The following is a 15,130-nucleotide window of genomic DNA, read 5'->3' on the forward strand; positions in this document are numbered from 1 at the left end:
TTTTGTTGTTTTTGTCATTAATGTATATTATTATTACAACTGCAAAACTTCCTTTGGGAATAAATAAAGTCACTTACCTACCTACCGCTACCTACCCAGCATTTGTAATATCTTCATGGTGCCTTCAGGGCCCTAAACTTCATAGTTTACATGGTGCCTTCATGGCCTCGGACCATAGATAGTATATATATATTATGGAGCCCAGCATCACGTACCCAATTTGCTAGGTCCGTAAATACATAATTAGTATTATTTAATTCATTTGTAGAAACCATGGACATATAAAGAAAACAAGGGAGATATATACTTTGCACACTGATTTCATTTTCAGACCGACTCGAAGCTCTTGAACGCAACCTCTCTTTCCTCCGGAAGTGTTTTTGTGCGCCTGTGTTATTGTTGTGACTGAAGCGCGAGCGCGAGCATGGACATAACAAGAATAGGTTTGTGTAAACTTTACATTCATATTTCAACTATTCCATTTGTTTTTTAATTTTTTAAGAAACGAAATGATACACACAATTCAGTAATGGGGATATTGATTGAATAACGGAAATAGACTTGTCTGTGTAGCTCGTGACGGTGCTAACGCTAGCTGAATGAGCTAACCGAGCTAGCAAACACTCACTGTTGAGAGTAAAAAGACATTACCTCAGCTTTCTGTGAATAAAACATGAACACACAACACACTACAGTAATTACGCAGCATACATATTTCGCATGGTTAAATTGCAGTTGCCTTGTGGTGGTAGTGCTGTTTGGAATGAATACATACAATGTGCAGCTGAAATGTAAATATGGGCTAATAGTTGTGTGCAGTTTATTTAAAAATCCTTTAGGATTAGAAATGAAATGTAAAAAAAAAATGAGAGACCATGTGCAATAAAGTGGACACAATTAAAAAATAATGTGTTTATAGAAAATGTAAAGCTTGGTTTACATGTTTAAAAAGGGGTGAGAAGAAGAATAACTTATTTAATCTCACCCCTTCTTCCTAAATCATTCATCTTCCATGATTAATAATACATCAGCTTCCTTATTGAATAAGACACAATGACAAACTTCTTCAACACTCATATTAGCTATGTTTGTGTTACCATTCACATAGTTGTCATTCCTCTGTAGGTTGATTGAGCTGAACTTATGATGAACTTTGACAGTCTGGACCCTGGGATGGGTGAGTATTCCCCCGGCCTCCACGGGCCCCTGGATGGGGGGATGGAGCCCTCCATGGACCCCCACCTCAACCCCAACATGATGCAGGGGGTGGAGCTGGACCCGGAGGGGCTGGCGGGCCCCGGCCCCGACACCGTGCACCTCATGGAGGGCATGTTCTCTGAGCTGCACAGCGCAGTGTCAGAGGTCGGCATCCCGGTCACCGCCACACATTTTGACCTTCAGGAGGAAATGCTCTGGATGGGGAACCACAGGGTGAGAGCCTTGATCAAAAGTGATGGACTTTAGATTCAGGGTTCCCACAGACATGCATTTCCTGGAAAGGTTTTGAAATTTGATTAAATTGTTTTCCAGGCCTGGAAATTGTTTGGAATTAACTAAATAATTTGCTAGTAAGGCAAGGCAAGGCAAGTTTATTTTTAGAGCACATTTCGGACACAAGGCCATTCGAGGTGCTTTACATAAGCAATAACAAAATACATCAAGTAAGAACAAAATACATCAAGCATAGAGCACACATTCCAAAAAAAATAATAATAATTAATTCAAAATGAGAAATTAAAATTTCAGGTTAAAACGGAAACAGAACGGTCTTCAGACCTGATTTAAAAGAGCCAAGTGTTGAAGCGGACCTCAAGTCCCCTGGAAGTTTATTCCAGAGCTTGGGTGCATTAAAACTAAAGGCTGCCTCTCCCTGTCTGGTCCTTACTCTGGGGACTTTCAATAGCCCAGTCCCAGACGACCTGAGAGCTCTGACTGGTTCATAAGGGACCAGTAGGTCAGATATGTATTTTGGCCCTAAACCATTTAGGGCTTTGTAGACCAACATCAATATTTTAAAATCAATTCTTTGGTTAACAGGAAGCCAATGTAAAGACCTCAGAACTGGGGTGATGTGATCCACTTTTTTGGTCCTAGTGAGGACTCGAGCAGCAGCGTTCTGAATTAGCTGAAGCTGTCTGATTGATTTTTTAGGAAGGCCAGCAAGGACACTGTTACAGTAGTCAAGTCTACTAAAAATAAATGCATGGACAAGTTTTTCTAAGTCCTGCTGAGACATTAGCCCTTTAATTCTCGATATATTTTTAAGGTGGTAGTAGGCTGACTTAGTAATTGATTTAATGTGTTTTTTGAAATTTAAGTCGGAATCTATCACTACTCCAAGATTCCTAGCTTGGTGTGTGCTTTCTAACATAACAGATTTAAGCTGTGCGCTGACTTTTGATTGTTCATCCCTGGCAAGACAATTACTTCAGTTTTGTCGCTGTTTAATTGAAGAAAGTTTTGGCACATCCAGTCATTGATTTGTTCAATGCATTTACTTAGTGCTTGAATCGGACTATAGTCTCCTGGTGATATGGTTATGTAAATTTGTGTGTCGTCTGCATAATTATGGTAGCATAATTTGTTTTTGTTCATAATCTGAGCTAGCGGTAGCATGTATATGTTAAACAGAAGAGGCCCAAGAATGGAACCTTGGGGGACCCCGCATGTAATATTTGTTCGCTCGGATGTGAAATTGCCTATTGACACATAGTAGTCTCTTTCCTTTAAGTATGATTCAAACCAGTTTAGTACAGTTCCAGAGAGTCCAACCCAGTTTGCTAGTCGATCTAGTAATAGTAGGTACTAAGCAGTTTGATTATACGCAACAATGCCTGGGAAGTGAGTGTTGGCTTTTGAATGACAAATGTAACGCTACGTTCAAGAGACACAGTAACAGTCTCATTATTGATCAATAGGATTATAAACAGGCCGACCTACTTTAAGCTATTTAAATAAGGTTATGGAAATTGACTAAAATGTCATGGAACATTTAGAAAACATTAATCAGTAAAAATGTGTGGGAACCCTGTAGATTGTTTTATGAAACATGCAGATTCCAGTTTAAAAAGTGAAAATTCAAAAAGACTGCAGCCATGTGTCTTACTGTTTTATTCTTTTGAATGTATTCTCCTAAGGGTCACGTAACCTCGTTCTTCGGTCCTACAATGGGACGCTTTTCTTCATTCCAAGCGAACGCAGCAGATGACATCCGACAGATTCAGAGTTTGGAAACGGGCGTCCTTTTCCTTTCCAAGGCTAACCTAAAATGCCACACCCGAGGGGGCCTTGTTATGTTTGATTACCCGTAAGTGTTAAAAAATATTGACTGAGACAAATGTCCTTATGCTAAGATTGATAGTATTAACCTCTGTAGCTGAAAAAGAAAATCTCACTGAAACAACTGATTAAAGTTTGGGACGATTTCTATTGCGTGTGTGCATTTCAGCATGGATGAAGGAGCTGATATGCATAGTCTCCTGATGACTGATAACAACAGCTTGATCATGGGCGGATTTCAGAACTACGTGGTTGAAATGGACCTGAATACTGTTCAAGAAACTCAAAAAGTGAGAAATTGTGATTTTAAGTTTCTCAACATCCACAACTATGAATGCATGCAGCACCGACCAAATGACACAATATTATGTGTGGAATAAGAGTAACATACTTAGAGTGAATGATTGACGGTTTACTTTCTTGTCACATGTATTTGACAGTTCACAGTTGACCTACCTGGAGTGGCAATAATGCGCCAGACTGGTCGTTTCTTCTTCTGTGGCCACACTTCTGGCAGGGTAAGGATGACTTGATGCATTGCATTCTAGATTGTTTATTTGTCATATGCACAGCATTGAAGTTGTTGGCAATGACATTCTTGAGAGTCAGTCTGCCTTCAGCAATGCAATATAAAAGAAGAAAATGTATAAGAGAAACACACAAGAGAAGAGAGCCACCTGAGACTTCTATAAACACAAAAGTATTGCAAGACATACCATGCCATAAAAATATAAAGTAGAATGAACAATACAATAAATGTAAACAAGATGGAATACTGTACAATCAGAGTTACACAGCTCTCACATTAATTCACTCTCTCTTAAAAACCCAGGTAACCCTTCGGGACTTGCGTTCCTTCAAGACGGAGCACGAGTTTGACGCGTTCTCCGGCAGCTTGTCTGACTTTGACGTGCACGGGAACCTGCTGGCTGCGTGCGGGTTCTCCAGCAGAGGGATGAACGGTCTGGCGTGCGACCGGTTCCTCATGGTGTACGACCTGCGCATGATGCGAGCTGTGACGCCTCTCCAGGTGCACGTGGACCCGCTGTTCCTGCGCTTCATTCCCACCTACACGTCCCGTCTGGCCATCATCTCACAGACAGGTATCCTATCCACCGGGGGAATGCGGGCTCTCCATCATGCAAGCATTGTTGTCACTGTATTTGAAGACTTTATGCTTTTTTCCAATAGAGTTTGGGTAATAAATGTGTGACACATGCTAATTATTTTATTTAATTATTTTAACTTGAGCACTGAGATCGAAATCAATTATGAACAATTTATTCATATGTGCACACTCGCCACCAACTGGACAAGTGTGGAAGTTAATCAAAATGAGATGTATAGCCCACATGATTTAATCTGTCAAAATGACGGACAGCCTTTAGGTAAAGGTAAACATTCCATTATTTAGGGACCATTCCAACCTCAGGTATTTGAATAAAACAATTTAGCTTGTGAATAATGGTCCATCTCTTCTTCCTCTAGGTCAGTGCCAGTTCTGCGAGCCCACCGGTTTGGCCAACATGGCGGACATTTTCCACGTCAACACGGTGGGCCAGCTGCTCATGAGCTTTGACGTGTCGGCCAGCAAACAAGCCCTGGCGTTCGGGGACTCTGGGGGCTGCGTGCACCTGTGGTCCGATGCTCCAGAGGTAAACTTTAACGACTACTCGCGTGAGACGGAGTTTGCCCTGCCGTGCCTGGTGGACTCTCTGCCTCAGCTGGACTGGAACCACGACCTGCTGCCCATCTCTCTCATCCCCATGCCGCTCACCAGCACCGAGCATCTGCTGTCAGAGTGGTCCACTGCACAGGCCGCACCCAGCCCCAGGTAACACACTCACAAGTGCAATATGTCTTTACTTTAGCTGGTTTTGTGTGACTGGTAATATTTGAAACCAATTACACTAACAAATCTTTATCTGTGAATCCAAAGATGAAAGAGTTTATTCTTTTGTGCCATAGAGCTTCAATATTATCTAACTCCCACAATTCCAAATCCTTTATAACCTAACAACTAATATCAGCACCAAGTACTCGAGTACTCCTCGTTTCAAATGATCTCGATTGGTGGATGAGGAAAATCGTTTTTTGTTTTTGTTTGTAGCCTTTAGGCCGGCCGGCAGGCCGCCCCTATTTTAAAATGTTATATACGTGTACAAAACGGCACAAAACGGATATAAAGTTTAACAAAATTAAATATTTTGATCCAAGTTAAATAAACTAAGCGTTGTGTCAAACAGAAACCGCAAATAACTGCCACCTTCGTGCAGCGCAGCCAGTGTGTGGTCTCCACAGCACCGCGGAGCTGAATGCGGTGCTGGAAAACTTGGAAAGTCAAGTAAAGAAGCCAGGCTGACTTCGGGCACATTCGAGCAAACGACATTTAAGAAGCCTTTATTATGGAATATAGGATTGAGATTCAAAAGCCGACCGGTGTAACGTTCCGTTAACGAGGAATTAGTCGCGGTAATTAGTCACGGACAGGAGTGAGCATTACGCGGTTGGATATACAACTTCTACTGCTTTGGTGAGTTATTTAGCCTATCTATGTGTTTAAATTGTAGGACAATACTTTTATTGTATTTGCTGCCCTTCTTATTTTAAATGTCTATTTTGATTGTTAGCCAACTACAGCCCATGCTTTTTTTCTCTCTCTTTTTTCTCTCTCCACCGCAGACCTACTCAATCGGTTTAAAGTGTGGCCCGCTTATTTAATTACTTTGTTAGGAAAATGTGTTTTAAACTTGTGGAAAATAAATTAATATCATATGGCAACTGTGACTGTTTGACATAAGCATTGAGCGCTTTATTGCGGTCAACCGTTGTTCTGTAGACAGATGCGTTGCGTTCTAAAAATAGAAAAAAGTTTAACGAGGAATCGATTGATCCTCGAGGAATGCAAGCGATCACACGAGTAGCGAAAAGACTCGTGCCCATCCCTAATAGCTACTATTGCACAAAATGGTAACACTTACGTACGTTATGCAAATATGCAACTTGTTTGTTGAAATGTTAATATATGGGAGCTTCCTCAAGCAGCCATCTCTTTCCCGACAATCCCCTCTGTGCACGAACTCTTACATATGGTAATTAAACATTATAACACCTGCGGCTTATTGTCCAGTGCAGCTTATAGTACGGAAAGTACGGAAAATGAAAAATAGTGGATTGATGCATCTCTTCCAGTGCACCATGGCACAGTATAACAATATACTATGTACTTCCTGTTTGAGTCACGTTTGCGAATAAACCACAGAGTCCAGCTGTTTAAGGAAATGATGAATGAGCCTTTGTTGCCTTTGTTGATAATGAAACAATTTGTCTGTGAGTCAGTTAATAAAGATGTACGTCTTCAATGGCACCGACTGGGGAAAGATAGGGAAGCTGGAAAGTATCGAGACACAGACTAATGCGTTGTTGTTTTTTTTTTTTTTTTTTTTTTCATGGGATTGGTTGACCAAGCAGAAATGCAGAATATCACCAGCTTTGATTTTTAACTGGTGGTGTGACTTAACCGAATGAAAACGAAACCACCAAACTTACGAAAATTATCTCGCCCACCACAAAAAAAAAAAAAATTAATCATCGTGTGAAACTTTTTTGTTCCCCTCTTCAGAAATCATTGATGGCAAGGTCTCCTGAAATAATTTTACTATAGAATTATTATGACATGACATTTTATTCATCTTCCCATGGCTATTACTAGCTATTGTTTCTCTGTTGTTTTCTTAACTGCTAAACCTTTTTCATGTCTAACAGACGAGCTCCTCCTGTGGACCCAGAAATCCTGCGCACCATGAAAACTGTTGGGTTCATCGGTTATGCAGCAAATCCTCGAACACGCCCTCGGAACCAGGCATGTCTAAAACGCACAATGGAGATTTTCTTTACAACAACTTTTTACATGATCACTCAAGTCAACATATTGTTGTTCTTAATTGGTGCAATTTGTGCTGCAGAAAGCACTTGAAAAAAAATCTCATGCATAAAAGACAATGATAGACACATGTCCAGAGAGACAACACGAATGCAAAGGTGGGAATTGTCCGAGTTGTTTAAACTCCTTTTGCATATGGAGAAAGTAAATAGTAAGATCTATTGTCAGATTTGTACAAGGTGTGTTTTGGTAACTTCCTTTAGTATTGTAGCATTTCCACTATATTGAGATTTAGAAAAACATTTTTTTTGCAGTTTTAAAATCTGTTTTCTGTGTTGTTTTCAGGTTCCTTACAAGATTAAAGACGTGGAGCTTAATTATGATAATTACAGCGAGGTCCCTGAGTCACCTCAAGGGCGTGATGAAGAGCCACATCTCTACATGGTGCCCAAGAAATACAGAAAGGTAATGGATTTGGATAATGGATGATTTTTTTTTCTTTTCTTTTCATCTTCTGATCATTTGTTTGCTTTTCTTTTCTATTAAAACAAGTTATGATCCTTGACATGTATAATGAAGACATCTTTGTGCTTGAATAGGTCACAATTAAATACTCCAAACTGGGCCTGGAGGACTTTGATTTCAAACATTACAACAGAACCTTGTTTGCTGGTCTGGAGCCTCACATCCCAAACGCCTACTGCAACTGCATGATCCATGTAAGAAACTAGGAAGGTTTTAAAGTTTGTATTTACATTTTTTTAGAAGTTGTCTAAAAGCAGACTTGTTTTTTTTCTCCTGTTTCTGTGTTGTCACGTTAGGTGTTATATTTCCTGGAGCCAATCCGGTGTCTGGTGCAGAATCACTTGTGCCAGAAGGAGTTTTGTTTGGCCTGCGAGCTCGGCTTCCTCTTTCACATGTTGGATTTGTCCCGAGGAGGTCCATGCCAGGTAGGTTGATCTCTGTGGCAGCGTAGACATGTTAAAGCCTCTGTAAGCCCAAATCCACAATATCCTAAAGATATTGTCATTTAAGTTTTAAAAACTTTACAGAAATGTTGTTTGGATGAGGCGGGCTATGTTCTGGTTCTTATGACATAAATGTATTTCGAACCAGTCATGGTTTTATAATAATGACAGTTGCCATTGAGACCGTTTGACAAGCCACACCCACACAGTCCTGTCAAACGGTCTACTCCAGACCGTAAAAGGCATTTTCTTTAATTAGGTTTTATACTATTTATAAGTATTATTTTTCAATACGATTTCTGTAAAAGCTTATTGAGACACCCAAGTTTGATATAACTATATTATAAAATATTAATATATTAAACATACATTGATTTATACTAGTTTACCCCAGAATTTCCAGAGGCTTTAAACTGACATCCACCTTGTGTTGCAGCTGCACATAGTAAGTCTCCCATGTATATTTCCCAACCTATCCCCTCTCCTATCCCCTCTCCTTCAGGCCAGTAACTTTCTGCGAGCGTTCCGTACCATTCCGGAAGCCTCGGCGCTGGGTCTGATCCTCGCTGACTCTGACGAGCAAACGGGAAAAGCTCGACTGGGACGTTTGATCCAGAGCTGGAACCGCTTCATCCTGACGCAGCTGCACCAGGAGACACAGGAGCAGGAGGGACCGCAGGCCTACAGGGGAGCCAGCAGCAGGTCAGAGCCGCCAACAGAAAGGGCCTTCCCTGTTGGTGTAGTCACAAAACATAGGTATTTTAGGAACAAAGCTTTGCACAAACAATGTAGTGACTAACTCCTTCACTTAAACCCCTACTGATTTTAGATTTTTAGATTTTTTTTCAATGTAACTTTATTTAAACTAAGAGGAACAGTCAGTTTTTGTTTACCTTAGGACAAAAGCGGTAGTATTTTTACGACACCCGTGCCCAAGCGCATACAGACTTGCGTGCATTTTTTTAGGAAGCGAGGGAAAGAGAGAGAGGGAAGGAGACCGCAGGGTGCACGTCATGATGAGGTTATGTATTTATATGTGACTAGGTGAGATTATTGATAATGTAATATTTGATTTAGTACCTTCCTGGAACATATATTATACATGCGCTCACAAAAATAAATTATATTCAGCTGTCCAATACATTATAGCAAACTTTTTCTCGTTTAGCGTCAGTGAATTCAAATAATCCTTCCAAAAATGAATTAAAACAAATACAACAAAGATGCTTGTTGAATTACCTGTACATACACCCCCTAGTGTCTGTAGGAATAAAACAAAAACACAAAAATTCAAATATAGCTCTTACAAATATGTTAAGAGGAGATGTAATCGCTATTTGTTTGTTTGTGTTGTTTGGATGATTGGTTTGAAACAGTTCCCTGGGTTCCTCCGGTGAGTCTGCCATCGGGAAACTGTTTGGATGTGAGGTGGAGAACAGCAGCCTGTGTCGCTGTGGCAAAGAGACGGTCCGCTCCTCGCTCACGCTGCTCTTCACCATGCATTACCCTGAACAGAACTCTCAAGGTAAGATTAAAGTGCTCTTTAAAAACTGCTATGCATTGAGTGATCCTGTGTAGCCAATGTGTACCTCAAACCCTGGCCCTGAGAGACTGCATTTGTTAACCATATACTCACTTTTGACTCGTCAGAAAAAACACTAAAGGAATACGACTTTGCTGAGATCTTGAAGAAAAGCATCTGTCTGGAGCAGAGCACTCAGGCCTGGTGTGAAAACTGTGAGAAGTATCAACCCACAGTAAGTCACAGCTCAGACATATCAGCAGCTCACATTAAAGGTGGAGTCAGCCATTCTGGAGAATACTTGTTTTCAAATCACTGAATATCTCTTCACGATCTGCTACCTGTCCGTATTGTGTGTGAACTGAAAACAATCTGGTGTTAATACACAGCCTAGGCTCTGTAAATGGGCATGCTGCTAGCTCAGTGCCCCCCCCCCCCTTGCTTACATATGCTCATGAGGAGATATTCACTTATTTTGAACAAGGGTTTTCCAGAATCGCTGACTCCACATTTATACATCCGATACGTTTATAGTCTTGTTCCACCTTTAACTGCATTATAAGAGTGTTTGTTGTTGCTATTCTAGGTTCAGACACGCAACATTCGCTGCCTCCCGGATGTTCTGGTCATCAACTGTGAGGTGAACAGTGCCAAAGAGGCTGAATTCTGGAAGGTGCAGGCAGAGGTAAATCATATTTCCATCCTGGCAAGATTGAAATAAACAGACATTAATGGCGTAACTCTTGATAGTTAGATTAATAAATAATGTTATTGTTTTTTCTTCTCAGTACGCCTTCAATAAGGCCAAGCAAAAAGAAGCGATGGAACCTCCAAAACCTAAAGAGCCCCCGCCGCCGGCCCTACCAACTGAGTGGTGTTTGGAGTAAGATCTCTTTTTAATTTCAATGAATCATTCATATTTTTGATGAATCGTTCAGCATTAAAAAAAAATGCCCTTCAAAATGTTTCTAGGCATCTTCAAATTGTTTGTTTTGTCCATTAAAGAGAAGAACAGCAAATCTTTACATTTCAAAACTGTCATATTTTTAGCAAACATTTATTAATAGATAATCTAGTTGTCTAACTAATTGTTTTAGCTCTTCAAATAATATAATTTGTATCACCCACTTTTATCTTGCTGTATGATCCTTGTAGTGGAGAGGACTGCAATCCAAACGGCTTCACCTTCGACACAAAGGCGGAGGATCTACGTCACGTGTGGATCCCTCTCTCACTCAAGATGTGCATCAGTAAAAGTCAGGGTCTGGAGATCTGCAGCTGGCCTGAAGGAGAGGAGGTGAGGGGGGGAGGGCAGTTTTACCACAGAGACCTGGGTTTATGCTGCATTCAGGGGTTCCTCCAATGGTCCAAGACTGAGTTGGGAACTTTTCTGACACCACATGAATGCAGCACAAAACACATATTTTGAGACTTTTTATTTTTGGCTTGCTGACTGTGGTTTTCATTGTGGTGTAACTAATGCCTTGTTTCATGGTGTCAGTTAAGCGATGCTGAGGAGGCGGAGGGCGCTTCTGTCTATGACTTGGTCGTCACGGTGCCTCACGTCTTAGACGCTCGCACAGGTGGAAACCTGATCGCACACATCAAAGTGGGAGAGACTTACCATCAGAGGAAAGAGGTGAGGGAAGTCTAGATAAGGAAATACACTCTGAGAGAGACTTTGAGAGTTCAGTTGATGTTTTATCAAGTCTTTCTTTAAAAAATGCAATTTAAAACTATTTATGTTCCAGGGAGTCACACACCAGCAGTGGTACCTCTTCAATGATTTCTTAATTGAGCCAATCGACAAGGTAAATACTTGAGTGTATTTCATTTATGATAATAAAATTCCACGTTTGCAGCTGTGTAAAATTACTGTTGTTGTTTTGTTTGTCAAAGACTGAAGCTGCTGCATTTGACGTGAGCTGGAAGGTGCCAGCCATCCTGTACTACGCCAAGAGGAACTACCATACCAAATACGACCTCCGCAGTAAGTGTCGGAAGGCCATTAAATACAGAGATTTTACTTGAGGTAAAGTGGGTCCATTTTGTATTGTCTCATGCTTTGATGTTTTGTGCAGTTAAAAATCCCATAGATGCCAGTGTGCTGCTGACGGAGGCCTCGTTGGCCCGGAAACAGAGGAAGAGTCACGCCACCTTCATCCCTCTCATGGTCAGTGAGATGCCGCAGGCTGGAGACCTGGTGGGACTGGATGCTGAGTTTGTCACACTCAATCAGGTGAGTCTGGACTATAATGTCACTGTCTGTTTACCTCACTGTGTCACACAGTAATTAAAAGCCTGGTTCTTCATATTCATGGCAGAGGAGTCGGCACTAGACGTGGTGGTACAATATGAAAATTTCGTGTGACGATGATCCTGGCCAAGAATTAGCGACCTACACAGCTTTCAAGTCACTAGTATGAAAATATTCATAATTATTTGATTACAGTAATTCAGCATAATAAATTTAAAAAAAAAATAATAATAATTTAAATATATTTTTTTGGCATTTTTATGCTTTATTGATAGTGTAGAGACAGTTGAAATGGGGCAGAGACGGGAGTGACATGCAGAGAATGACCGCAGGCTGGAATCTAACCTGGGTCTGCTGCTGGCCGAGGCCCATGGGGGGGACGCCCTACCAACTGAGCTAAGGGCGCCCCCTAATAATTCCTTTTGAATTATTTATGATTCATTAATAATTCAATATTTTCCAGTGTGTCAATGCTAGTCTGATTTAGTCTGTTTTTATTAGAGAAAAGTCAATACACTTTATTTAAATGTGACTCCTGACTGTGTGTTTGCAGGAAGAGGCTGAACTGCGCAGTGACGGCACCAAGTCGACCATCAAACCCAGTCAGATGTCCGTGGCCCGGATCACCTGTGTGAGGGGCCAGGGAGCCAACGAGGGCGTGCCCTTCATAGATGACTACATCTCTACTCAGGAGCAGGTGAGCGGCAAAACACAGAGATGGATTTATAGCAAAAAAACACGCATGATTAAGAATACTTTGAAACAAGATACCGGAATTTACTATGACGCCTTTTTTCTGATCTCTACCTCTATCATGTTTCCTTCATTGTCTTTAAACAAACAGTGCGTCCCTTTGTTAGTTGATAATACACTCACACACAAACGGTAACCTTTAGATTAAAGCAGGATTATCTGTAACAAATGAGTTCAATTACAAAAAAATATGTATTTTAGGAAAGTTCTGAGCAGTGTAGAGAGGTGGAATTTATTTTCTGATAAGTTTCCTTTATTGTACTCGGATCATGAAGATTGATCACTTCTCCCATGTTTGTCTAATTTCTAGCCCTAGTATCTCGTTGTGCTGTGTCATTATTTTTTGTTAGACCCTCTCTGCTATCCTTAATATGTTCAAAATAAATTTCAATCAAATCAAACATTGAGCAAATATAAACTATTTGTTTTTAACGTCCCTTATCTGTAACACTTCTCAATGTTTGTTCTCAGGTCGTGGACTATCTGACACAATACTCTGGGATCAAACCAGGAGACTTGGATGCAAAGATCTCTTCAAAACATTTGACCACGCTGAAATCCACCTACCTAAAGCTGCGCTTCCTCATCGACACGGGAGTTCGCTTTGCTGGCCACGGCTTACAGAAGGACTTCCGAGTTATTAATTTGCTGGTATGTTATTTCTTAGACTTTCTTTGTGGATGGACAATAAGTATTGTTTAGGCAGTGCACAGTTATAATCCCTGTAAGGGGGAATATCAGATCCCTCTCTACATATTTAGCTTTTTGACGTGGCGACTTATGTTTGTGTCTTTGCTGTTTTTTAAGGTTCTGAAAGACCAAGTCGTGGACACGGTCCACCTGTTTCATTTACCCCGCAAAAGGATGATTTCTCTGAGGTTTCTTGCTTGGTACTTTCTAGGTAAGTTACAGTGGCCTTAATCAATATTTTACTATTAACCAAGGATCACACAGGGGTGACTTGTAGTGACATTGCGGTTGATACATAGGAATGGTTATGAGGTATATGGTCATTCCTGATAGTGTTTTTTTGTCTCCCAGAACTGAACATCCAGGGGGAAACCCACGACAGTATTGAGGACGCGCGCACAGCTCTGGCCATGTACAGGAAGTACCTGGAGCTTAGCAACGGAGGGGCGCCAGACGAAGTGAGGAAGGTTCTGAAGGGACTCTACGAGAAGGGCCGGCAGCTGGACTGGAAAGTCCCCGAGTCGGACACAGGAGATCAAGGTCAAGGTAGCCCAAAAAGTACGACACAACATTGATTTAAATGCAGGCCGGTTGGTGTTAATTTGAACTGTGTAGTCTTTATTTAATTTATAAGTATGATTATTATTTGTGTTTTAATGTATTTATTTTGATATTTTTATTGCACGGTACGAATCTATTTGTATTGCTTTTGATGATTTTACTGTATGGTGACCCTGAGTGTTCAGAAAGGCGCCAGCAAATAAAATTTATAATTACGGCACTTTATAATAATGAAGTAATGAAAGCAACCAAGTCTGTCTTTGTGGACTAAAATCACTCTCCTTCCTCGAACAGGTGCTGCTGTGTTTCCCTCTGTGATGGGCCTGTGAGCTGCACCGCGACACATCCACACCGCTGGCTTTTAACTGATCCCTGCTCCTTCTATAACTGTCATATTTTGTACGTATTTGCATTTATTTTTGCATCATGTACAGTGTTTGTTGTCAGCTCGGTGACCACGCAAGTTTTAATCATGTCAACATATGTATTTTTTGTTAAAAAAATTGGAAATTAATTTGTATTTTATGATTTTGAGTCTTTTGTAAAAAAATAAAAATTAATAAATGCTTAAGTGTTTTTGGTCATGTTAATAAATTAATGTATCATGAGCATTGGAAAATACATCGTGTTTAATACCACATGACATGACTGCATAGTCACTCATGCATACTAGCAAAGTACACTCCAAGGTCTTTCAGAGAAATCTATTCAAACTTAACAATAACTACTTTTGTTTGCTTCTGTTAATTTTGCGTTGATGATTGATTTAAAAATTCCTGTTTGCTGACAGGTGTCATTCCGGTTACTGGCACATTGGGGCCGTACGGTCTCTATTAGCATTAAAAAAAGAAACATGCACAAACAATAGAGATGACAAACTTACCGGTACAAAGCATAAAAAGCCCTTTCGCTTTTTTCAAAGAAATACAACAGGCTTTACCAGTAATAGAAACTAACTGATACCTGATACACACTCCGGGTGACTTTCAGAATGCACATGTATCTGACTTCCACAAATAAAATGTTACAAGAGGAAAATTCACAACAAATACAGAAAATAGATCAATTATTATTGGAAATTTGGTACAAGCTTCCCATATACAGTTGACAGAGTTGATTCAAGCTTGTTGACACAACATATCGTTGTAGTTGGTTTGAGAGTGAAGAGAAGTCTTTATTCATTTATCCAATTGGACATTATACTCATAAACTGCGGT

The 15,130-nt window shown here is 40.5% G+C and overlaps 1 protein-coding gene across 5 annotated transcripts; it reads left to right on the top strand.

Annotated features, from left to right (window-relative positions):
* The first annotated feature begins 373 nt into the window (after positions 1–373).
* pan2 (poly(A) specific ribonuclease subunit PAN2) lies at positions 374–14,442 on the top strand. 5 transcript variants are annotated; one of them, XM_080031472.1, is made up of 26 exons: positions 374–443; positions 1,126–1,431; positions 3,138–3,307; positions 3,449–3,569; positions 3,720–3,797; positions 4,112–4,382; positions 4,768–5,113; positions 7,045–7,141; positions 7,508–7,627; positions 7,762–7,881; positions 7,984–8,112; positions 8,633–8,886; positions 9,507–9,655; positions 9,781–9,887; positions 10,239–10,337; positions 10,441–10,535; positions 10,808–10,949; positions 11,154–11,291; positions 11,404–11,463; positions 11,552–11,642; positions 11,734–11,891; positions 12,463–12,606; positions 13,134–13,313; positions 13,470–13,563; positions 13,704–13,910; positions 14,208–14,442. In XM_080031472.1, exons 2-26 carry the CDS (start codon positions 1,144–1,146, stop codon positions 14,240–14,242), a joined length of 3,693 nt encoding a protein of 1,230 aa, XP_079887598.1. In that variant the 5' UTR covers positions 374–443; positions 1,126–1,143; the 3' UTR covers positions 14,243–14,442. The 5 variants fall into 5 exon arrangements, with proteins under 5 accessions (XP_079887598.1, XP_079887599.1, XP_079887600.1 ...); XM_080031473.1 differs by having other exon boundaries at positions 13,704–13,898; XM_080031474.1 differs by having other exon boundaries at positions 13,704–13,892.
* Positions 14,443–15,130: the final 688 nt, after the last annotated feature.

The sequence above is a fragment of the Ammodytes marinus genome (genome assembly GCF_949987685.1).
Source record: "Ammodytes marinus genome assembly, chromosome: 7".
Lineage (NCBI taxonomy): Eukaryota > Metazoa > Chordata > Actinopteri > Uranoscopiformes > Ammodytidae > Ammodytes > Ammodytes marinus.

What these genes read in the sequence shown, in the direction of transcription:
- pan2 (XM_080031472.1), top strand. Translation starts at nt 1,144, where the DNA reads ATGATGAACTTTGACAGTCTGGACCCTGGGATGGGTGAGTATTCCCCC. An exon ending in CTGTTCAAGAAACTCAAAAA is followed by an intron (nt 3,570 to 3,719) that starts GTGAGAAATTGT and finishes TGTATTTGACAG; the next exon opens with TTCACAGTTGACCTACCTGG. An exon ending in TCTGGAAGGTGCAGGCAGAG is followed by an intron (nt 10,338 to 10,440) that starts GTAAATCATATT and finishes TTTTCTTCTCAG; the next exon opens with TACGCCTTCAATAAGGCCAA.